This window comes from Peromyscus eremicus, unplaced genomic scaffold (assembly GCF_949786415.1).
Source record: "Peromyscus eremicus unplaced genomic scaffold, PerEre_H2_v1 PerEre#2#unplaced_113, whole genome shotgun sequence".
In the NCBI taxonomy this organism is placed as follows: domain Eukaryota; kingdom Metazoa; phylum Chordata; class Mammalia; order Rodentia; family Cricetidae; genus Peromyscus; species Peromyscus eremicus.
This window is the reverse complement of record NW_026734352.1, coordinates 626,706-650,553: the sequence shown is the minus strand read 5'-3', so window position 1 is coordinate 650,553 and position 23,848 is coordinate 626,706. Positions and strand designations below refer to the sequence as shown.

The following is a 23,848-nucleotide window of genomic DNA, read 5'->3' as shown; positions in this document are numbered from 1 at the left end:
TATAGGGTTTTGTTTGTTTTTTTGTGAAAGAACTCGAAGTTGGGCGGGTAAGGAGGGGTAAAGGATCTGGAAGGACTTGGGGGATGGGGAGAATATGATAAATTATATTTAAATTTAAAATAATTTTAAATAATAAAATGTTGTCGCGGTGTGTCGGTGGCACCGGTGTGTGGCTTCACCCGGATCCGTGAAAAGAAGACTGAGAGGCACCTTAAGAATGAATCTAGCCTTTCTTGGCTGCAAGGGGGTCCAGCCTCTAAGTCTATTTATGTAGATTCCTTTTCTTTTCTTTTTTGAGGGAGGGTCTTACTATGTAGCCTTGGCTGGCCTGGAACTCACTGTGTAGACCAATCTGTCCCCAAACTCATAGAGATCTGCTTGCCTCGAGTGTGCAGATTTTTTGACTGCCACAGTTATCAGGGCTATGGCTATATCTGTGGCTACCAGCAGTGGTTGCCTGAATGATGCCCAGGATCCAGGTCATGTGATACCCCAAGGTAAACGATGCTCAAAGGTTTTTAAAACATAGTTGTAGTGGTGTTTTTTTTTTTTTTCTTTTCCTTAGTAAATCTCTTTAGGGGACTGGAGATATGGTTAAGAGCACTTGCTGCAGTGCCGACCGGTGCCTCTTTTGTGACGCGGCAGATGAGGAGACTCCAGCGCTCGCCATGGCGGACGAGAAACCCAAGGAAGGAGTCAAGACTGAGAACAACGAACATACTAAGTTTAAGATTAAGAGGCATACACCACTTAGTAAACTAATGAAAGCCTATTGTGAACGACAGGGTTTGTCAATGAGGCAGATCAGATTCTGGTTTGATGGGCAACCAATCAATGAAACAGATACACCTGCACAGTTGGACGTGGAGGATGAAGATACGATTGATGTGTTCCAGCAGCAGACAGGAGATGTCTACTAAAAAGTGAACCTGGTACTTTACTCCAGAATTTTGTTATAGACCAAGAATACATTCCCAATTAGAAAGCTGCAATTTGGTTCCACCACATCCTGACTACTGCAGTGTAGTTTTCTCTATTCTTTCATTTCCCTGTCCCCATTTCTTTATTGTACATAAAGTAACTGGTGTACGTGCACAAGCATTTGAGCTTTTTTCTTTTTTAAACTAAATGGCCAATGTTCTGTTTTGATTGACATCAGATGGAGATGGTCTGGGGGAAAGTACTGGTTCTGTGAAAATATCCCCCTCTCTCCATCAGTGGCATGCTCATCCAGCTCTTACCTTTATATTCCAGTAAGTTATTTTGCTCTCAATGTTTTAACAAAAGAACCCAACAACAAAATCCTTGCATACCTTGTTTGATTGGAGAATTTTAATGTTTTTCATTTATCATTGTAAAACCAAGGACAATTTTATAACTTTTTTGTTAGATGTAGGGCAATCTCTCTTTAAGTAGGGGTAAATTACTCTTGAACAAATGATCCTAGTTTTCCCTTCAAGTCAAGGGTCTTGTTGTTTTAATAAACTTCTCGTTTAAAAAAAAAAAAAGAGCACTTGTTGCCCTCGGAGAGGTCCTGAGTTCAGTTCCCAGCACCGACAGAGTGATTCACAACCATCTATAACTCTAGTTTCATGAGATCCAATTCCTTCTCTTGACCTCTGTGGGCACCAGGGATGCACATGGTGCTCAGACAAAGATACAGGCAGCATAAGTATGTATGCAAAATAAAATAAAAATAAAAATGAATAAATCTAAAAAAGTTCTTTTAAAAATTTAAAGAGATTAAAATTGAGAGGTAGCACAAGAGAGAGCATGGAGGGAGGGAGGGAAGGAGGGAGAGAGAAAGAATATGTATGTGCAGGTTGCAGGAGTTGGTTTTCTTTTTTTAAAAAATAATTTATTTTTATTTTATGTGCATTGGTATTTTGCCTGCTTGTATGTCTGTGTGAGGGTGTTGAGTTCCCTGGACCTGGAGTTACAGACAGTTGTGAGCTGCTATATGGGTGTTGGGAATTAAACCCAGGTCCTCCAGAAGAGCAGTCAGTGCTCTTAACCATTGAGCTATTTCTCCAGCCCCAGGAGTTGGTTTTCTCCTTCTGCCATGTAGGTCCTAGAGATTGAACTCAGGTCATAAGCTTGGCAGCAAATACCTTTACCTGCTGAGCCACCTTGACAGCCCTTATGATTAATTTTAATTGCCAATTTGACACAACCTAGAGTCACCCAGAAAAAGTCTCAATGAGGGACTGCCCATATTGGATTGGCCTATGAGTATATCTGTTCAGATTATCTTGATTATGTTAATTGAGGTGAGAAGTTCTCTACCCACTGTGGGTGGCACCATTCCCTAGGCAGGAGATCCTGGACTGTATGTAGAGATGGTACTAAGCAGTTGTAGGCATGCATGACTTCATTTTTCTCTCTGCTCTTGACTGTGGATGTGACTAGTTACTTCAAGTTCCTGCATTGGCTTCTCCACAGTGATGGACTACAACTGCTGTTTAGTAATTTCTTTCAAGATTACATACTTTCATCTTGGAGGAAAGCTTGTTAAGACATAGAATGTTAAAAGGGAGGTGAAGGAACAGGATGGGCTAAGGGAATGTGAAATATTTCATTCTTCAGGGGATTCACTAGCTTCAGGAAGTCACTGAAACTGATTAGATTTACTAGGCCCCGCCCTCTCCAAGCCTACATGAGTAATAAAGACTACCACGAGACAGTCACAGACAAGATGAGTTTTCTGGAAGAAGCATAGACCAGCCTTGTTGCCTGGGAGAGGCTCAGACTAGCTGAGCTAACTGCAAAGGACAATCTCCAAACTATTGAGCTGCCTGCAGGTTGTGTAGTGGGCTCAAGGTTTCCAGTTTTCATATGCTATCACCCGTGCTTCAGTGGACTTTGGTAATGAAACTGTTTTGAGTTATTTCTGCTCCTGTAAGTAATCCCTTACTCATATTCATGTAAATAATCTGAACTAATTGGTTCACCAGGTGGGACATTTCTTCGATCTGTAGTTGGTTCCCTAACTGGGGTTAGTAAATGTTTGCTCACGTCTCCCCAGGAATAGCATCATACAACAGAGACCTGGAAGGATAAGCCAGACGGCCCTTTTCTCTCTTAAAATAGTTTTTGTCAGGTTATCCTTTCACAACAACAGAAATAAAGCCAAGACATCTTTGAGTGAATATGAGAACAAATGTGTGGGGGCAGGACTATTGTGGAATATTAGCTTAAGATGTGTTACATTTGTATATGGAATATTTGTTTAATGATGCCAAGAGATGTTGCATTCTTTTATGTTGCATTCGTTTAACTTTGTAAAGCTGTGTTACTCTGTCTGACTAAAACACCTGATTGGTCTAATAAAGCACTGAATGGCCAACAGAGGGATATGCCTAGGCGGGAGAGGGATATGTGGGGCTGCTAGGCATAGAGAATAAATAGAAGGAGAAATCTCGGTTAGAAAAGAAGAAGGAGATTAGGGAGGGGCAAGAAAAGGAGAAGGAGAGAAGGATGCCAGGTACCCTGCCACACCACCAGCCATGGAGTAAGAAGGGAAGAAAGACATACTGTTATGTGATACTTTGTGTTCTGACAAATAAAGCTTGCTTGGACAGTCAGAGGCTGGAGCTAGCTACTAGTTAACCATAGAGGTCTGGAGGTCTGCACAGAGAGGAACAGGAAGTGAAAAGGTGGGGCAGAGACAGGATAATGGCCCTTTTGGACTGGAGGAACGGAAGAGGAAGGAAACGACTGTGGCTTCTCTCCTGCTCTCGTCTCAGGTTTTTATTGATAAGATTAATTATATTCATGATTCAGTATAGAATAAAGAAAAGTAAAAAGCCCAGAGGCAAAATGTAGAAGAGAAACACATTAAGTTAGAAAAGCTGGCTAGAAACAAACCAAGCTAAGATCAGGCATTCATAAGTAAGAATAAGTCTCCATGTATTTATTTGGGAGCTGGGTGGTGGGTCCCCAAAGAGTTTTAAAAAAACAAAAACAAAAAACAAAACAACTATACAGGACACATGGTAAAATCAACTCACACTTTTATAGCATCTCCAAGGTTAAAATGCCTTTCTATGCAGTACTAGGCATGAGGGGTTGTGAGGGCTTACAGATTAATCGGTGAGGAGTTTTACAAGGCCAGGTGATTTGACATTGAGTGTGTACTCAGTGCTTGGTGTTCAAGTCTTCTGTCCCCACTCCTGTTCCTTGGATTCTAGTTATCTGTCGCACAGCTGCCCATGGAAGACCTTGTGGGTGACATTGACTTCTGAAGCTCAACTCTCTCATGTCACACAGAGAGAGTAACTTACTGAGGCTGAGTTGCTGGGTTGCTTTCGGCTTTTGCTTTCTTTGTATCATCCCACTGCACCGAGAGTGACTGGGACAGTCCACTATGTTCTATGTGGCAGAAGTAGGGGTCTCTGTCCTGAGGAGGGACTTCCACCTCCACCCAGGACAGGTAGGTGCCATTTCCATTGGGAAAAACACCTCCTGATTTGGATGCCAGCATTTTGCCGGCCCGGTTCCAGTGCAGACTTATTCCTTGTGGGTAGAAGTCATAGGCCAGGCATTTGAATGTCCTTTTTCTTCCTGGGGCTGCACGGCTGGTGATTGTCACAGTGGGAGGATCTGTGGAGGGATCAAGTGTGGATGTTGAGAGTTTTAAGGTGGACTTTTTCCTTCCATGCTTTCATTCCTAACTCCCTGGATGACCATTTAATCTGACTCCACCAAGAGACCTTTGTGAAGCTCAGGAAGGTCTGAGGCTTCCCCCAAGCCTTCCCTGATGGGTTATGTAATATGTCCACAGCTACTTTCTCACTCCCTGCCTCATGTTGTGGTGTATTGACTTCAGTTGGCAACCGACGTCAGTTGAGACAGGGTTGGGGAGATAGCTCAGTGGGTAAAGGGCTGGCTGCATAAACATGATGATCTGAGCTTGGATCTCCAGAACACATGTAAAAGTTGGATGCAGTCATGCATGTCTCTGTCCCCAGAGCTCATATATGGTGATGGGTAACAGAGACAGGAAAATACCTGGAAGCTGGTTGGCAGGCTAGCCTGGTGTCTCAAACAAGGTAGAAGGTGGGGACCAACAGCTGAGGCTCTCTTCCAATCTCCACACATGCACCCTCATACATACATTTATGCATACATACATATATAATACATCATACACACACAGACAGAACAAAACATAGAGACAGGACCTCACTACGTGCGTAGCCCAGGCTGGTCTTGAACTTGTGTTATTCCTGCCCCAAGTGCTAGGATTACTGGCATGTACTACCATGCCCAGATTCTGAGTGTCTTAAGTGTGCTTTATAGCCCCACCCCCATCTCAGCCCAGCTCCTTCCTTCTGTCCACATCTCTGTCCATTAAGCTGTTTCATATTCTAAATAGTCATTTCCCCTTTTCTCCAGTGATGTTTCAGTGTGTGGCACTTGATTCTGCTCCTGTTTGTTCTTCCTTCCTAGCCAGACGTTTAACACACCTACCTCCTCACTACAAACAAGATGAGAGGCATCACTGTATCGAGGAACTGCTATGGAGTTTGGAATCTGAAATGTGGAATTTGAGTGCCAACTGAAGCTGAATCCCAGTTCTTTCTTTCTCCATCTCTCCCACCCCTTTCAGAGACAGGGTATAGCTCTCCTGGTACTTGTCATGGAGGCAGGCCCTGAACTCATGGCAATGCTCTCTACCCTTAACCTTCTGAGTGCTGGGATTACAGCATGTGCTGCAAAGCAAGGATTATTTAGGGAACCTTGCAATTAAGCCAGTTTTGTTCCTGACTTGTGTGTGTGTGTGTGTGTGTGTGTGTGTGTATGTGTGTGTGTGTATGTGTGTGTGTGTGTGTGTGTGTGTGTATGTATTTAAGATTGAATCCAGACTCTTGTACATGCTAGGTAGGTGCTCTACCACTGAGCCACACCCCAGCCCCTCACTGGGGGATTCTAAGCAGGTGCTCTACCACTGAGCCACACCCCAGCCCCTCACTGGGGGATTCTAAGCAGGTACTCTACCACTGAGCCATACCCCAGCCCCTCACTGGGGGATTCTAGGCAGGTGCTCTACCACTGAGTCACATCCCAGCCTCTCATTGGGGGAGTCTAAGCAGGTGCTCTAAAACTGAGCTGTAACCCCTAGTTCTTTCCACTTTTTTGATGAACATTCGTTTTGGCTCTCACATCATGTCTTCAGAAGGAATGAATCCTAGTAGATGAAAGCTGAGGGAGTAAGGGACTAATAGGGATTGATGGGACAACCTGCCATGGTCCCCTGAGCCTGAGATCACCTTGGTTTTCAGTTTAGTACTTGGAGCAGATCATAAAAGCAGTGCATACCTTTTTGGTCCAGATGAGATCTGCTGTAGTTCAGGTACCTCTTCAGCATTGTGGGGCACTCCTCCTCTAGGTATGCCTTGGCTTGCTGTGTGTAGACTTTTTCTGCCTCCCACTTCAGCTTGGTGTTCTCAGCTGCTGGGACTAAGGGGATCCAGGCTGGGATTTCTTTGTTGAATTCGATGAAATCCTGTCCATCGTAGGCATACCTCCAGAATGCTCCATTGCTTCTGTTATTCAATAGCTCACAACCGAACATTCCCTGGAAGGTGTGAGACCCTGAAGCCTCCCCGACCCCACAGGGATTCAGTCAGATGGGTGCCAACTCCAGCTGAGCAACTTTCATTCCTACATGCTTGGGAATCTAAACACTCAATTCTTTATCTTGGCAAATAGGTTACTGCTGTGGGATGATCCTTCTGTACGCTGTGAATATGTATTACTCTCATTGGTTAATAAAGAATCTGTTTGGCCAGTAGCCAGGCAGGATAAGGTTAGGCAGAAAAACCAAACTAAGGAGGGGATGGAGAAGGATGGAGCAAGAGAGATGCCAGTGAACCACCCAAGAAACAAGATGCCAGAGGACCAGTAATGCCACAGACCATATGGCAATACATAAATGAATAGAAATGGGTTAATTCAAATGTAAAAAGAGCTAGTTAATAATAAGCCTGAGCTAATGGCCAAGCATTCTGTAATTAGTATAACCCTCTGAGTGGTTATTTGGGAATTGGCAGGTGGGAGAGAAATGTCCATTTACAGGTTACTAGCCAGGCACACAGCAGAGGAAGAAACTGTATTTGGCTGGGTGTTTCAGGCCTCTCTCAGAGGAAATGCATTCTTTATACTTGGAGAATTTCATGATTATGGACAGATTCCAAGTCTATTTCTTTCTAACAGTGTCAGATACTCTGGGTGACTTTGAACTCCTGACCCTCTTGTCTTCATTTCACTAGTGCTGGGTTTACAGGTGTGTGACACCATACCCAGTTTTATGTGGTGCTGGGGATTGAACCCAGGACCTCTGGTGTGCTAGGCAAGCACTCAGATTTCAAGTCTTTTTCATCGTCTCATCTAACAAACTTATGTGTTTTAGTGGATGGTGAATTCTTCAGAATTAAACATAGTCACACTGAACTGCATTTCCACGTTAAATAGGAATTATTTGTGGTTTCTTATAGATTATAGGAATTTCTACATGCCACTTTCTATTTTGCATTTAAATCATTACTCTTTACATAATTGGATCACTTCCCTCTTTTCAGTGGTTAGTATCTTATTTATTGTTTGTTTATTTTTGGGACAGGGTCTCACTTTGTAACCCAGGCTGGCTTGGATCTCATTACATAGCCTGGGCTGCCACAAACTCATGGCAATCCCCCTGTCTTTGCTTTCCAGATGCTGAGATTACTGATAAGCCACCATTCCTGGTGTTTACTCCAAACCTCTAAAGCCTTAATCCCCTTGCCCATGAACACAAAGTGACCTGCCTAGCACAGGTCAGTCTGATTACAACAGCGGATGTTTACCCAGTCCTGAGTGGTGCTGTTGGCACAGGCTCAAAAAAAGCTCTTAAGCTGTCTGGGTTTAAATTCCAGATCTTCCCCTGGTCCACCCACCTACCTTGTTAAGTGAACTATGAAATATAATTAAGCTTAAGTGAAACACTTAAAAAAATCTTTGAAATGACAACAGTAATAATAATCTTTGAAGATGTTATTTTGAGCATTAAATGTGATCATACCTGAGGCTAGCACAGAGCAAGTACTCAGTAAATGTAAGTTACTGTTACCTTCTTTCTTAATAATTAGATAATTGTGGTGTGTGTGTGTGTGTGTGTGTGTGTGTGTGTTTGGTGTAAGTGCATGTAAGTGTGCATGCACACTCAGAGCCCACAGAGTGCTGGGATGTTCCTCTATTGTTCTCCACCTGGATAGTGTTGAATCTGATACTTTCTCAAGTGGGCAGGAACATGGAGTTGAAAGGTCAGTGTCCCTGGGTAAGAAGTGACTCTGATACCACTTCTTTTAGGGGCTGAGGTCTGGAGTGAAAATAAAAGAAGCCATGGGGAAGGAGGAGGTCAATGTGAGTACGGAGGATGGGAGGTGTTGTGGGTGAACCTGTGCATGGCTATCTGTGCTTACTGCTCCTCCTTTGTGTGTGTGTGTGTGTGTGTGTGTGTGTGTGTGTGTGTGACTAGTTCCAGCCTGGGGAATCTTTTCCAGTCATATTCATGGGGCTGCTCAGGTAAAGCACTCCACCTCATTGGTCTGTAATATCTCACTGACCTGCACTGTCCTTGTAATAGTCCATGATGTCTTTCAGGGTCACGAGGAAGATCTCCTCCCTGGCCCTCTGAAGCTGGCTCTCCTTCTCCCAGTCCTCCATTCCTTCTACCTGGCTCCAAGGCCCCACGGGCTCCGCCTTCCTGCTGTTGCTGTCATAGTGGAAGAAGGCCTGGTCATTGAGAAACGCGGTGGCTTGAAACCTGGGGATGCCTTTGCTGGGCCTGGACAAGCCGGTGTAGAGGAAGATCAGAGAATAAGGCCCTGCGGAAGAGGGGAAGATTCTGAGGGGTGGGGTTCATGCCCAGGAGACCCACTGGGGAGGACCCGGCCATGGAGCTTCTCCCTCTGCTTTTACTGCCGCCTCACACTGTGGGAGGTTCACTCATGTGAAGGGGCGCTGTTTCTCCTGGGGATGCCATGTCAGAAACTGTTCTGTGTGTTGTCTCTACACTGTATCCTCTAGTTTGCATGTAAAATTATTTCTCTGTGTGTGTGTGTGTGTGTGTGTGTGTGTGTGTGTGTGATATGTATGTGTTCTTGTGGGTATGAGCACATGTGCATGATGTAGAGGTCAGAGGTCAAGTTGGGATGTCTTCCTTTATAGCTTTCCATCTTTATTAAAAATTGTGTCTATTTGTGTGTGTGTGTGTGTGTGTGTGTGAGACTGTGTGCATAAGCATGCACATGCCACTGTGTGTATAGCAGTCAGAGGACAGCTTGTAGGAGTTGGTTCTCTCTATCATGTGGGTCCTAGAGATCAAATTTAGTTATCTGGCTTGGTGGTAAGTACTACTACTTCTGAGCCATGTCTCTGGTCTGACATCTTATTTTTTTGAGATGGGGTTTCTCACTGGACCTGGAGTTCATCAGTTCAGGCAGGTTGGGCCATAAATGAACTCTAGGGATCTGCCTCTACCTGTCAGTCTATCTACCTATCATCTATCTACTATCTATCTATCTATCTATCTATCTATCTATCTATCTATCTATCTATCTATCATATATTCATCCATCTACCCATTACCTGTCTATATCTTCCTGTCTATCTATTCATTCAGCCATCATCTATCTACCTATCCCTGTTTATATCTTTGCATCCATCCATGCACCCATGCATCCATGCATCCATCCATCTACCTGTATATCTATCCCATTAGTTCTGTTCTCTAGAGGCCCCTTACTAATTCATATTTTTGGTATAGAATATACTTAACATTAAAAAATCTTTATTTAAAAAATTATATATACTGTACATGTGTGCAATATGCAAAGAGGCCAGAAAAGGGTGTCAGATCTCTTGGGGCTAGCGTTACAGGCAGTTATAAACTACCAAGTGGATTCTGGGAACTAAACCACAGGTCCTCTGCAAGAGCAACAAGTGCTCATAAGCGCTGAGCCCTCTTTACAGCCCCTTTAGAACATACTTAACATTCTAAAGACAGTGCCTTATTATAAAACAGACATAAATAACTATGTAACATTCTGGGAATGCACTAAGTTTTTAAACTGGTGCAGTTTGAAATCTTCATCCAAAATTTTGTGTGCAGCAAACAGCCTCATTCCCTGTCCTGGAACTGACTGTGGATCTCACTGGTTCCCCGCTGCCTCATCTCACTGCGGAGGAAGGTCCTGGTTTCCTCTCTTCTAGCCTGCCTCTGTATTTTTCCCCTGGGATCTTAGAAGAGGGGCAAGAGAGAAAGTAGAGGAAATTCATGAGGTCCGTATTCAGTTCCACTGTCTGACTCTGGGCAGGTCACTTTGCCTCTCTGGGTATACTTTTCCCATGTGAAAAAAAAAGTCTTTTGTGTGTCTATGTGGGTGGGTGTGCTCATGGGTATGTCACAGAGTGCAGGTGGGTCAGAGGACACGCTTGGATGTCAATCCTGCCTTCCACCTTGTTTGTTGCTGCGCAAGCCATGTTAGCTGGCCTATGGGCTTCTGGGGGATTCTTCTGCCCTGCCTCCTGTCTTGCCATAGGAAAGCTGAGATTGTAGACAGATGTGACCACATCTGGATTTCCGTGGGTCCTAGGGATCTGAACTTGAGTCCTCAAGATCATACTGAACCACCCCCCAGCCCTGATCCTCCTGCTTCCAGCTCCCATGTGGTGGGATGACAGGAATGAGACACATGGCTTGTGTGGTGCTGGGATAGTGAACCCCAGGCTTCATGCATACACAGCAGGCACCCTATGGACTGAGCTACACCGCTAGCCCTCAGATTCATGTTCCTTAAGGTCTCATTTAACACAAGTCCAGTGACTTCCAGAATGCTTCTACAAGGGTGATCTAGGTTAACTGGTAACTTTGCAAACTGGTTTAAAACTGGTTTACCACTGCACATATGGGAATCCCAGGTGCACGAGGGATCCTTCTTATGGCCCAGCATTCTGTTCTCTGCCTTCCCCTTATTTCTCCCCCAGTCTTCCTCTGTTTTGCCCACTCACCAGTCTCCTGAAGGACTGCAGGACCCAGAAGGAGAGGCAGGGACAGCAGGACAGCCACCATTGCTACTATAGTGCCCGGGAGGAAAGTCTACACAGCGAACATGGCTCTTTCCGTGAGGCCTGGCATCCTGCCCAGGGGAGGTGATTCCACAGCCAATGAGAGAGCTTAGAGGAATTCCTCCTCAGACAGCGTTGAAGACAGACACACAAACCGGCTGGGCAGAGGTGTGCTCACAGGCTTCACACACAGGGGCTGCTGAGAGCTGAGAAAGCCAGCCTAAGGACAGAGACCTTCTGTGTCCCTCAGATGAAAGAACGGCAGTGGGGTGGAGGAGTGTACAGCAGGTGGTAGATAGCTTGAAGGTGTGTCATTCTTACAGTATACGGTGACATCCCCTACCCTGGTGTCAGCAGGAGGATTTGGGTGTTGCTAAGACCATGTTGTAAGAATGAATTCTTCCTTCTACAAAAGTTCTGAATATGTCCAAAGTGTGGGCAAGATGTACTCTGGAAGATTACATCTCGTGAATTCAAGGGAAAACCTAAACACACCCTCCAGGTTCCCTTGCTTCAAGTAGACTTCATTGACTGACTGATCTAGACAGGATCTCACGTATCCTGAGCTGACCTTCAACTTCCTACGTGGTTGACAATGATTCTAATGCTTCTACATCCCAAGCCCTGGGATTACAGGCATGAGACACTACACTTGCTTTATGTGGTGCTGGGGATGGAACCTTTGCGCATGCTAGGCAAACACTCTGCCAACTGAACTACATCCCAGCCCCTTCGTTGACTTTAAAGACCACTAATTTTTGTAAGTCACATGGTTGAACAATATAGTCTCCCACTAGCTTTGCTATGAAGGCGAGAAAGCCACCAAATATCCTTTGTACCCTTGTTTACACAGAGACAAGATTCACAGAGAGGGAAACAAAAGGTGTCTGCTAAACAAAAGACGGATTAGGGCTAGGTGCTGCTCTCTGGAGCCAGGCCCGGTGCAGCCAGCGGGAACGCTGCCACAGGGGAGGGAGGAAGAGAGGGAGGGAATTCCTAACTATCCTGGAATTCCTAACTACCTTGCCACCCTCCTGTCTAAGACAAATCCCTTTAAAAGCCTCACACCTGCAGCTCTTTTCAGGGTGGTTTGTTTTTTTTGTTTTTTGTTTTTTTTTTTTTTTCAGGGTGGTCTTTGCAGCAGTGGCCTCCACCATTTATTTATTTATTTTTTCCTTTTGAGAAATTTTCTTTTTCCTTATCCATGACCAATAAAGCAAACTTTGGTGCTGCGTGCCTTAGTTATCCTTTAAGCACGAGTCAGGAGTTCTTCTGGAATCCAGGGCTGGGGCTGAAGACAAGCGAACACTATTTCCTCCCCAACAATGGATACCACACGCACCGTGAAACTTGCTTTTTTTTTTTTTTTTTTTTGGCTATTGACCTTTATGGATGTTGCAAGTGTTTTTCCTTTACTGTTTGCTTTCACCAGCTTGCCTGCATGGCTGTTTATTTCAGGACGATGTCTGGGTTACCACGTCTGGGCTGCTGGGGACTGCATGCTCTGTGTGTGTGTGTGTGTGTGTGTGTGTGTGTGTGTGTGTGTGTGTGTTGTGCATGCGCATATGCATTTGTGTGGGGGCCAGAGCTGATGTCTTGTGTCTGCCTCAGTTACTCCCCACTTTATATTGAGACAGGATCTCTCACTGAACCTGAACCTCACAGGTTTGTCTTGACTGGCTAGCCAGCAAGCCCAGGTATCCCCCTGTCTCAGCCTCCCCAGTCCTGGCATTACACATATGTGCTGCTTGCTTGAATTTGGGTCCTAATATCTACATAGCAAGCACTTTAGTGGCAGCTGTCTCCCCAGATGACAGTCTATGCTTTTATGCATCTTTCCGGGCCCACATGCCCACCCGCTCTGCAGCTAAGCTGAAAGAGAACCCATCCTTCCTACTCTCCAACCTTGGCTAAGGCGCTTCAGAAGCAGAACAAACCACACTGCTTAGACTTAGTCACCTAATGGGCCACCCGCAGCTCTCCAGGGTCAGCAAGGAGCAAGCTTCATCCTGTTCCTTGGAGATCACACTGAGATCTCCTCTGTAAATCTCAGCTCAGAAGCCTTCTACCACACCTCATACATGGGAACAGAGTTGGAGGTTGGTGTTGGCGAGTGTGTCCCCTGCAGAACTTAACTGTGGACCACTGAAAAGAGTCATCAAAGCTTTGGTAGCATTCTGATGCAACCCTGCTTCAATCAATGGGAGCAATCGACTTGCCATCCCCTCCTCCACCCATGTAGATAAAGGATCCATCCAGCTCAAGAGTGGACATGTGAGGAGGAGGCAGTTTGCCGTAGTCATATGCTCCCTGAATGTTTTTGCTGGCTGTGTCAAGAATGCAGCACCTGGGGCTGGAGGGGTGGCTCAGTGGGTAGTACTTGGGAACCTGAGTTCAGATTCCCAGCACCCATATAAAGTTGGGTGTGGCTGTGCACACCTGTGATCCAGCACTAGGGGTCAGAGTCAGGACCACCATGGGAATGGGTGGGTAGGGGCTGTTGGAGGCTTTGTAAGCAGCCAGGTTAGCTGGCCAGCTCCTGGTTCAATGACAGGCCTTGGCTTAAAAACAAGCAAGGAGCCAGGCGCGGTGGCACATACCTTTAAGCTGGCACTGGGAGGTAGAGGCAGGCAGATCTCTGAGTTTGAGGCCAGCCTACCCTACATAGCAAGTGATAGGCCAGCCAGGGCTGCACAGTAAGACCCTGTTGCTCCCAACAAAACAGGCTATAAGGTGGAGCAGTGACTGAGGGAGACAGTCTGAAGTTGACCTCAGGCTTCCACAAATGCCTGCATGGGTGATCACACCTGCACACACGAGCGTATACACTCATAACACCACACCCACACATTCACACCCACACATGAATGCAAGACCCTGTCTGTTCTTCATCCAGGTCATTTCTCAGAGAACGGTTTGAAGTGGAGTTTTCCCAGGGGACAAGATCCTGACTCCCTTTGCAAAAAGAGCCGGTGTCCTTACTGCTGTCTGCAAGCACATGATCTCACCAAGACCGATATTTCTAGACTACAACATAAATCTTTCCAGGGTTCATCTGGCCTCAGAGAGACATTGTTAGAACTTTAGGGGCCTAAGGGAACTTTGGCCAAGAAAGACGCACGTGTTGCAGCAGATGTCTCAGTCTGTAGGTCTTTCTTTCTCACCCTGTCTCCTGTCTCTGAGGTGTTCTGGAAACAGTAGCAGGTTAATTTACTGGTTCGTAATTCCGGACCCTGAGAAGCACCCACACTAGGGGACGATCCTATGCCCCCATTGCTCACCTTCTGCAGGCATTGGGGTTCTTGAGGGTGGAAAAAGCTTTGACTTGAGTCAACCAACTCACCTGTGATGGAACGGTGGGATTAGGGTTGGTCAGCGCCTCCCCTCCTCCACCCAACCCCCCAACCCCGCACATTTAAGCGAAGGGAGAAATTTCAGAAATAATTAAAGACAATGTGGCCTTGGCTGTGGGCTTGCTATAACCGCTAGGGAAGGAGCACAAAATTAAATTCCACTGTAACTGCTCCAAGTGGTCGCTAGGTGGCGCCATATCCTGGCTGGGACCTGGACAACTCTCAGGGCCCGAGAGCAAGAACACTGCAGTGTAATTTACCTCAACTGATGCTCTCAGGATGCACCCGCCAGCAGGCAAAGGCCTCTATGGGGACGTGCGGGTGGTGCAGGGACGTACTTTTGTCTGGATTTATTCTTCCTGACTTTACATTTTGGAGAATAACCTTAGATGATTGCAGAACTTTTCCAAGCCCGGCCGTTCGGATGGAACAATCAAGGCAGGCGCCCTCTGTCACTGAGTTACATCCCTAACCTCTTTCTCCTCCCCTCCCTTCCTCCTCTTTATCACCTCCGTTCCCCTTTCCCCTCCCTCCCCTCTTCTCCCCTTCTCCTTCTTTGACTTCTTCGCCCCCCTCCTCTTCCCCACCACCTTCCTCTTGTACCTTCTTTTCCTTTTCCTCCTCATCTCCTTTTTATTTTGAGGCTTATGTAGCTCAGGCTAGTCTCCAGCTTGCACTCCCCCTGACCCCCTGCACCAGCAGCTGGGTTAAAGGCCTACACCACCAGGCTTTGCTGGATCCCCAGTTGTCTGTCCAAAAACGTGTCATAGAGGTGTTTGGTCCTGGGGTTCCAAGGCTTCCACACTGGGCTCTGCTCAGTGTGGGAAGAGCAGAGCCTGAACCCTGGATTCCTCTTGGATCTCTGGTGCGGCTTTATTAGACAAACTTTACTATTCCTGCGGCATCCACCCTTAAACCCACCTTTTAGCCTCCAAGGGATTCGGTTGGAACTGAGGCGGGGAAGGAACCTGACATCCCTTCACTGCTTTCTAGCCCAGTTCTCCCCGGCTCCAGTTGCAGCAGAGTTTGAAATCCGGCAGGCTTTAAAAATTATGGCTTTTCCCCTTAAACATTTGTAAAATTACTGGAGCTGGGGATATGGCTCAGTTGGTAGAGTGCTTGGCCCTGGGTACTGTCTCCCACATCTGTATTGTACAGAACTGGCTATGGTTGTGCATGTTGGGGAAGTAGAGGCAGGAGTGTGTGTGTGTGTGTTTGTGTGTGTGTGTGTGTGTGTGTGTTGTGTAGGTGCACACATGTGCAGGTGATCATGCCTGTGTATGTGTGCAGAGGTCAGAGGAGGCTGTTGGGTGCCCTGCCTTATCACTCCCTGCCACATTTCCCTGAGACAGGGTTTCTCACTGAACCTGAAGCCAGGTCAGCAGGCCCAGATCTTTTTCTCTCCACCCACCCAGTGGGTGTTGAAGCTACAGACAGTGTTGAGGCGACAAAAATGCATAACCACTCTTAGTTTTTCCTGTGGGTGCTGGGGATTCAGACTCAAGTCCTCATGCTCACACAATAAACACTCTTAACCTCTGAGCCATCTCCTCAGCCTCAGCCCTGCTTACTTAGTGTGTATGTGTGTGCATGTGTGTGTGTGTGCGTGCGTGCTCGCGTGCGTGCGTGTGTGTGTGTGTGTGTGTGTGTATTTGTAGGTCAGAGGTTGATAACAGTCCCTTTCTATCTTATTTTTTGAGACAAGGTCTCTCTCACTGACCCCACTTCGTGGCTAGTCTGACTGGTGAGTGAACCCCAGGAATCCTCCTGTGTTTTCCTCCTTGGTGCTGGGACTATAGGTGTTCACTGCCATGCTTAGCTTTTTGTGGAGGGGTAGGGGATCTGAACTCAGGTCCTCAAACTTGCATGGCAAGCACTTTACCAACGGAGGCATTTCCCTAGCTTCTTAATTTTTTGATATAAGCATATAAAGCAATATGGTTCATTATGACATTTTATCACATAATTTGCTTCCGTCGATCCTTCTCCCTCTCCACTCTGTCTCTCCACTCCTTCACCCCTCCCATGCCCAGTGGTTCCCTTTGCCCTTTCAGGTCACGTGCGTTATTTCACCTCACTCTTCTCTTCTCAAAACTTCTTTTTCCACTCTTGTGGTTTCCTTTCTAGTTTCATGAACTATACCAACACTAGCATCCACATAAATACACACATACAAAGATCCAAATATTGGAGAGAACACATCATGTTTGTCTTTGTGAATTTGGGCTATTTTGTTTAATCTAATAATTTCCAGATTTCTGTGTGATGATAGGACCAGGCCTAGCCAGAATGTTTTCTAGGGCTAGGCTTGTTAAGTTGTATCTAGTTCTGCATGTTCTGCCACTTAGCTTTTGCTGACTGGCCCTGAACACCTCTTCCTCCATGTATCTCTCACTCTTCCTAAGACCTGGTGTGAAAAAGAAAGGGACGGAGAGAGGAAAGATCCCTCCTTCTAGTGTGTGTGTGTGTGTGTGTGTGTGTGTGTGTGTGTGTATAGAGGTTCTAGGCCAGTAGTTCTCAACATTCCTAATGCTGTGACCCTTTAATACAGTTCCTTACAATGCCCCCCCCCGCAACTATACAATTATTTTTGTTGCCACTTCATAACTGTAATCTTGTTTTCTACTACTATGAACTGGAATGTAAATATCTGTGTTTTTTTTATAGTCTTAGGCAACTCCTGTGAAAGGGATGGTGTACCTTGAAGGGGTCGTGACCCATGGGTTGAGAATCACCATTCTAGGCTGTATGCTTCTTTCTACTGCTTACCCTTGGGTGATGCCTGCTCCCTGAGTACCCAGCTACTCCAGGTCTTGGCACACATCACTAACATCTGGCTGTGGGTGGAGGCTGGTCTCATCTGGTGGGAAGAGAGGGGACAGCAGGGACATTGTTGGTGGCATAAAGCAGTGCAGTGAAAGCTTCCTGGCACCGAGCCTAAGAAAGTTATTATGAAAGAGAAGTTTGTCTTGGTGTTTTAACGTCTCGACAGCAGCTTAGAAATAAATAGGCGGAACATCTCTCCCTCCAGCCTTCGGGGCCAACTGCAGCCTCCTCTCCTGAGACCCACACTGACCTGGGCTGTGGGCATTTATAAATAGAGCCATTGAGGAATCGGGGAAATTCCTGCACCCTTGAGAAATGTTCTTATTGCTGGGTCCTGGTCATCTACCCACTTCCCACCCCCAGTGCAGACATTTTTAACTCTCTGGCTGGACTATCTGTGTAACCCAAATGGCGGGGTCACCCCTCTTAGTTTCCAAGTGCTTGCTTACCATGAGCAGAGGTGAGGTGTACTTGACTCAGTGGATCCTTCCTAAGAAGTGGTTTAGCAAATGGGGAAAATAGGATTCTTGACCTTTCATTTCTTTCCATTTGGCCTCTTCCAGTCGCTGTTCCAGACCTCTACCCCTCCTTTTAGGGTGAGCTTCGTTCGCTTACCCCTTTCCAGATCTCAGTGGGACCTCCACTTGCCACGACACGTGCAGCTCGAGCACGAAATCTGATGAAGGACACTGAGGTTAAACAGCACTCTAGACACCCAGTTTCAGTTCGTCAGGGAAGCAGCTCTCTTTATTCATACCAACATGGGCTTATATGCACCTCTAACAGCAGGGGTCAAGGAATGGTTACTCTGTATCCAGAGGCAAGCCGGACACTGTTTTCCAAACAGGAAAAACCACAGGGGAACTGATCCCCAGCACCCTCTGGAACCCAACAGCACATTTTTCACACAAACAACTTAACTGGGACAGGACAAAGAAAGGGCATTTAAAATGAAGGCAGCAAATTTACTGCTGCTGACATTTGATTTCCAAATAGAATCAGGAAGGATTCAAATTTCAGGTAATTGAAGTAAGTTGTGAAAATTTAGGAGAAAGGAATCTAGACATGGTAGCTTTTAAGGCCAAAACTCAGGAGGTAGAGACAGGCAGATCTCTGAGTTGAGGCCATGCTGGACAGCAGAGAAGCCCTGTCTCAAAAGCAAACAATCATTCAGTATAATGCCGGGCGGTGGTGCCGGCGCACGCCTGTAATCCCAGTACTCGGGAGGCAGAGCCAGGCGGATCTCTGTGAGTTCGAGGCCAGCCTGGGCTACCAAGTGAGTTCCAGGAAAGGCACAAAGCTACACAGAGAAACCCTGTCTCGAAAAAACCAAAAAAAAAAAAAAAAAAAAAACAAACCAAAAAAAAAAAAAAAAAAAGCAAACAATCAAAAAGTTAGGAGAGAGGCTGAGAGATGGCTCAGCAGTTCAGAGCACTGCCTGCCCTCCTGGAGGACCTGGATTCCACTCCCAGCACCTACATGATGAGTCATAACTACCTATAATTGAAAAGCACGATTAAACATGAACGCATACAGTTTGCTACTGTCTGTTACCCTAACACTAACCTCAACCTAAATATCCCTAAGGCCATCTAAGCATGGCCTTTTCTTTTTTTTTTTTTTTTTTTTTTTTTTGGTTTTTCGAGACAGGGTTTCTTTGTGTAGCTTTGCGCCTTTCCTGGGACTCACTTGGTAGCCCAGGCTGGCCTCGAACTCACAGAGATCCACCTGGTTCTGCCTCCCGAGTGCTGGGACTAAAGGCGTGCGCCACCACCGACCGGCGCGCATGGCCTTTTCTATACTGACATGTACCTAGGCACTTTGTAAGTGGGTCCTCTGTGTGCCCTTGTGTGGGTATGAGGACATGGGCACAGTGCCTTTTTGTCCCTTCACCTCTGGTGACAGTGGTATGGGGTTTCTCAGGTATAGGGAATCTGTGATCATATACAAAAGATGACACACTAGGAAATCAACACCAGAATGATCTACAGGGAGGAGGTTTTGAACAGTGGGAAGACCCTAAGAGAAAATTACTTTTTTCCTGGAATGCATGTGGTATAGAGGTAATGGTTGGGAAACCTCTTCTGCTTTCTTGAAGTTGAGGGTCTGGCTGGAGCCAGGCTTCCCAGGTCAGTGTGTGGCATGGGCATATGGACACCACTGTGTCCCATTGTACACATGGAAAGGCAGGAGAGAAGATGGCAGCCCTGGTCAGCCCTAGAGAAAGCCTATGTGGAGGAAGTGCTGACTGGAGGGCCCCAGGAAGTGACCTCACTTCCTTAGTATTATTACAGATGGAACTCAGGCTCCTGGTTACCAGGTAACCAGCCATCAACAGCAGCCTCAACTCACTCACTTCTCTGGAGGCACTAGAAGAGCAAGGATGTTCTCTTGCTTCAGGTGTTTTGGTTGCTCACGTCGCCAAAAACCAAAGCTTCCTGGCCGGTTCCGACGTGTGCTGCGAAGTATTTGTGAACACCTCTGTCTATTTTCCTGTAGGAAAAATGAGGTAACACAGGCCAGCCTGCAGCCAGGAGACTTTTTGGTCCCCCTGATCCACGGCAGTTCCTGAATGGGTCTGTGTTCCTGTGAGAACACTGAGAAACGTCTTTTATGCTCGCTTTTCACTTCAGTGTGTGGTAATGGGTTGTTATTGTCTCTGAGATTTCACATTTAAACCCTCCTTCCTTCCTTGGTCTTTCCTCAGGATGACAGGATTCAGGAAGACGGCCCCATATTTGATCCACGGAGCCCAACCTATATGCAAGACGTTATCAATCATATACCAAAAGCCTATAAGGATGGGAATTACCTATTTATAGGTATAATATTGACTATTTACCATAGGTTTGTGACCACCTGGGAGATGCTGGACTTAATTATGGACACGTGAGTGGCTACACACAAGTCAGGCTCTCAAGCCTCCTGTTTGGTTTTAGAATGTCTCTACCCTTCTCTGGGACTGTATGCTCTCACAGAACAAGTATTATTGTATCATTGGTCCTGGGCCTGGACCTTCAAGATGACATGGCCAGAGATAGGGGTAGGGGAGACAACACTAGATTGTCATTCACTTTTCTCAAGAAGTGTCAAACACTATCCTTTCTTATCCTTTGAACAGAGCCTTTTTCCCATTTGTATAAAAGCTTCTAGACATTATCTAGGTTTGATGGGACTAACAGAAGCAGATAAGGGTCCCTGGGGCCACCCAAGAAATCCTGTAACAATAACAACAAAAAAAAAAAAAAAAAAAAAAAACCAAGAAGGAGAAGCTTAGGTTACCCATTGTGTGACAATCCTTGAGAGCTGTGACCAGAGGCTCTTTCCCAGACCCTAACCATGGAAGTCAGAACATTGCAAGGAGCCCTGAGGACCCTCATCCCCTTCCTGGCTTCTATTTCTCTACCTGATTCATGTAGCTCCTTCTAGATCCCTTGGTGGGTTGGGGACACATGGCCTTAGTGGTGACACCCTCATGAAATGCCACAGGTATGGACCTTTGCAGCCAGACTGTATGGAGGATCAGGAAAAAAGGAAGTGAGTTGGCTTGGGTGACGAGGGAGGTAAGAGCCCCTCTACACAGTGGGATGTCTGGGGTGGCTAGGGTTGAGGACTGAGCTGTTACCAGTCACCCTGCTCTTGGGATTCCCACTAGAGGGATGGTACCAGAGACTTCACGTGCAGGTGGAGAAAAACAGAAATAAATCTCCATTGATCTCCTTGGTCCTGAGGAGCACAGGGATTGACGGAAGCTAAAGGGCCCTAGGGGAAACCATCCCCACTACAGCCCAGCCCAGTCTGCCCAGTCCCTCCTCCAAGGGACAGAAAGTGTCTCGAGCCCTGTCCATACAGCTCTACACTCCTGACCACCATGCCCAGCAGCACATGGGCTGGGCAGCCTTTTCCTCATCTAAGGGACACTGCTGTGCTGGTGAAGTGAGGCCAGGCTTCTGACTCTACTTCCCTCCAACCTGGTCCTCCCTGCAGTGCCTTGTTATCCTTCCTATCAATATGGACGTCAAAACAACCCCAGGACTTCAGGTCTCCAAACGTTGCCGTGGCCAAGAGGCTCGTGAAATATCTATGGCCCGATGAGCCTGCAAAAGACTTCACTCTCCAAGGGGAGGCGCTGGAGGAGCAGGACTGTAAAATGGGTGAGGAGGCCTGGGGTAGGTTCCTAGGAAGGCTGAGGTAATTTCGATGATGGGTTATACCAGGGAATTGTCCAGATATCCCGCCTGGAACCAGAGCTGGACACCTGTCGGGTGAGATGTCCTGTTGTGGGGAGAGGGGACTGGGGATTTTCTGACATGAACAGACCTTGTGTAACCAGCAAGGCCATCTCTGGGAAGCTCACCCCATCATGGAAACTTCTAGGGCACTTCCACTAATGGTTCATCTCTTTCTGCCTTAGATGATGGACTCCTCAGGGAAGTTAATACAGAGGCACCCATGCAGGATGCATTAGGGATGGTGGAGACTCTACATGTGGGACCAACTTCTGTGGCAGAGCCCCGGGAATTTCTGAAAACCCAAGATGACACAGACCTGGCCCTTGGGGAACCAACCGTGCCAGAAGCTGGACCAGTACCACTTCAAACTTCAGACCAGCCTCTGCCCACTGATGCACAGCCACCTCTAGAAGTGGCTGCAGATGTCCCAGATGCTGGGCGGCTCTTTCTAGTTTCTGTTGTGCAACTGGGTGAACCAGAGCCCTTTTTCCCTCTGCCTGATGTTGACATAGATTGAGATTGTTTATTACCTGCCGAGTTCCACCCAGGACCAGCTGTCCTTCCCGTCTTTAGAGAAAGTATCTCCTTTCGTTGTGTTTAAAACTATTTATTGTTGTTTTCAAAGTTAATATTAATATTGCCTTTAATTATATTTAATTATTTTTCCTTGTTTTTTCAATATTAATATTTATTAATAAACATTAAGTATGCCTAGTTCTCTCATTGTTTTCATGTTAATATCACCTTTAATTTTGTTTATTTTTTTATTAATGGTTTCATTGTTAATATTTCCTTTAATTTTCTTTAGTACTTTTTTCAATGTTAATATTGCCTTTAATTATGCTTAATTCTTTTTATTGTTGTGTTCATTGTTAATATTGCCTTTCATTTTGTTTAATTCTTTTTATTATTCTTTTCACTGTCAATATCTCTTTAAATTTTGTCTAATTTTTTTTTTATTGTTGTTTTCATTTTTAGTATCTCCTTGAATTTTGTTTAAATTTTTTAGGGCATGATCATTTATTTGTTACCCTTAAAGACTTATTTCTGACTGGACTCAGACTCACAAGTAAAAGCTCTGAGAGGACAGCCTACGTCTCTTGGCGATCTGGTCCTGGCGCTTTACTTGGGCGTCCTTCATTCTCTTGCCAAAAGTTCATCACATTCTGCAGCCTTCTCCTTGTTTTCCTTTGTCTGTTGTTTCTTTAGAGCAGCAATATGACAGCCTTTGTGTTGCAGGACATGAGGAGTGACAGGATGCTGAATCTTGAGTGCTTTGGTCCTGGGCTTTTTCTTGGTTTAATGGCTTTCTGACCATGTATTTTTGGCGGACATCATCTTCCTTAAAGAGATTAAAAAGCTTTCAGATTCTGCTAGCTCTTTAAGGTCCCAAGTGACGAGGCACAGTAGTATCTGTCCATCCAGGAATATCCTCCTCTCCTTTTTTTTTTTTTTTCTTCCAATAACCAAATTAGGAACACTGAAATTGGCTTCCATGATGCATCCTCAAACAGACTTGTGCTTCCTCTCTCCGTTCTCCTTGGTCTATAACAAGAATGGCCCTTACTCAACAGCAGGTGCACGCTGCCATGGGTCAAAATGCCTTGCTTCATGGGAAAACTTTTTCATTCCTGCCAATGATACGGACCACATACCCCTTCCACTCTTCACCCAGAGCATCAGCAGCTACTTCTGTGGCCATGGGCTTCTCACAGAACATACGAAGCTTGTGTTCATCATCCACTTCAATGAGTTTCTGACAGCTGGTGGCAGGGAAGGAGACATTCAGCTTCATCTTGACACAGCCAACCGCCTAGGAGGTGCCACAAAAAAGAGCTGTTTAACTCCTTTTTATGGTGTTCTCAATGTGGGTTGTTATTTAGACTTTAATATTAATAAAAATTTGTTTACTCATGTTATGGTTCAAGGGCATCATGTCTATTCCCCATGTGCTACAATTTACTCATGTCTACCTGTGTATGGCAACTCTGAGACAAACGTGGATCATGGAAGGAGAACCCTTGAAGGCCGTCTTAGAAGCAGGGAAAAGCAAGCAGCTCATGTGGCAGAAAAAGGGCAAATACCAACAATGGTGAGGAATATATGATTGTGAACTGGCAGTCTTCTGCTCAGCGGTCTCCCTAACACTTAGGGACATAGATTCTGAGTTCAGATAGAGTAGGGCTCAAGCTCAGAGGTCTTCACTTTCTCTATGGGCTTCTGCTCTGTCAAAATGGTCTGCAGGGCCATGCAGAGAAAAATGATGTCAACTTAACTATAATGGTGCTCCCCATTCTCACCAACCCTGAGCCCAGAGCTGGCCGCATA

The 23,848-nt window shown here is 46.0% G+C and overlaps 2 protein-coding genes and 1 pseudogene across 2 annotated transcripts; 1 reads left to right on the top strand and 2 right to left on the bottom strand.

Annotated features, from left to right (window-relative positions):
* Nucleotides 1–570: 570 nt before the first annotated feature.
* Nucleotides 571–1,098, top strand: LOC131901577 (small ubiquitin-related modifier 2-like). The gene has a single exon (XM_059252688.1). The coding sequence runs from the start codon at nt 591–593 to the stop codon at nt 918–920; it is 330 nt and encodes a 109-aa protein (XP_059108671.1). The 5' UTR covers nt 571–590; the 3' UTR covers nt 921–1,098.
* Nucleotides 1,099–4,013: 2,915 nt separating this feature from the next.
* LOC131901578 (zinc-alpha-2-glycoprotein-like) lies at nt 4,014–11,113 on the bottom strand. The gene is made up of 4 exons (XM_059252689.1): nt 11,053–11,113; nt 8,607–8,867; nt 6,322–6,597; nt 4,014–4,602 (listed from the first exon to the last, which is right to left on the bottom strand). Exons 1-4 carry the CDS (start codon nt 11,111–11,113, stop codon nt 4,280–4,282), a joined length of 921 nt encoding a protein of 306 aa, XP_059108672.1. The 3' UTR covers nt 4,014–4,279.
* An 11,397-nt stretch (nt 11,114–22,510) lies between these two features.
* Nucleotides 22,511–23,848, bottom strand: part of LOC131901570 (small ribosomal subunit protein eS6-like) — a 73,819-nt pseudogene continuing 72,481 nt past the window's right edge.

What these genes read in the sequence shown, in the direction of transcription:
- LOC131901578 (XM_059252689.1), bottom strand. Translation starts at nt 11,113, where the DNA reads ATGGTGGCTGTCCTGCTGTCCCTGCCTCTCCTTCTGGGTCCTGCAGTC. An exon ending in TGCAGTCCTTCAGGAGACTG is followed by an intron (nt 8,868 to 11,052) that starts GTGAGTGGGCAA and finishes CCTCTTCCGCAG; the next exon opens with GGCCTTATTCTCTGATCTTC. An exon ending in ATCTCATCTGGACCAAAAAG is followed by an intron (nt 4,603 to 6,321) that starts GTATGCACTGCT and finishes ATCCCTCCACAG; the next exon opens with ATCCTCCCACTGTGACAATC.
- LOC131901577 (XM_059252688.1), top strand. Translation starts at nt 591, where the DNA reads ATGGTTAAGAGCACTTGCTGCAGTGCCGACCGGTGCCTCTTTTGTGAC.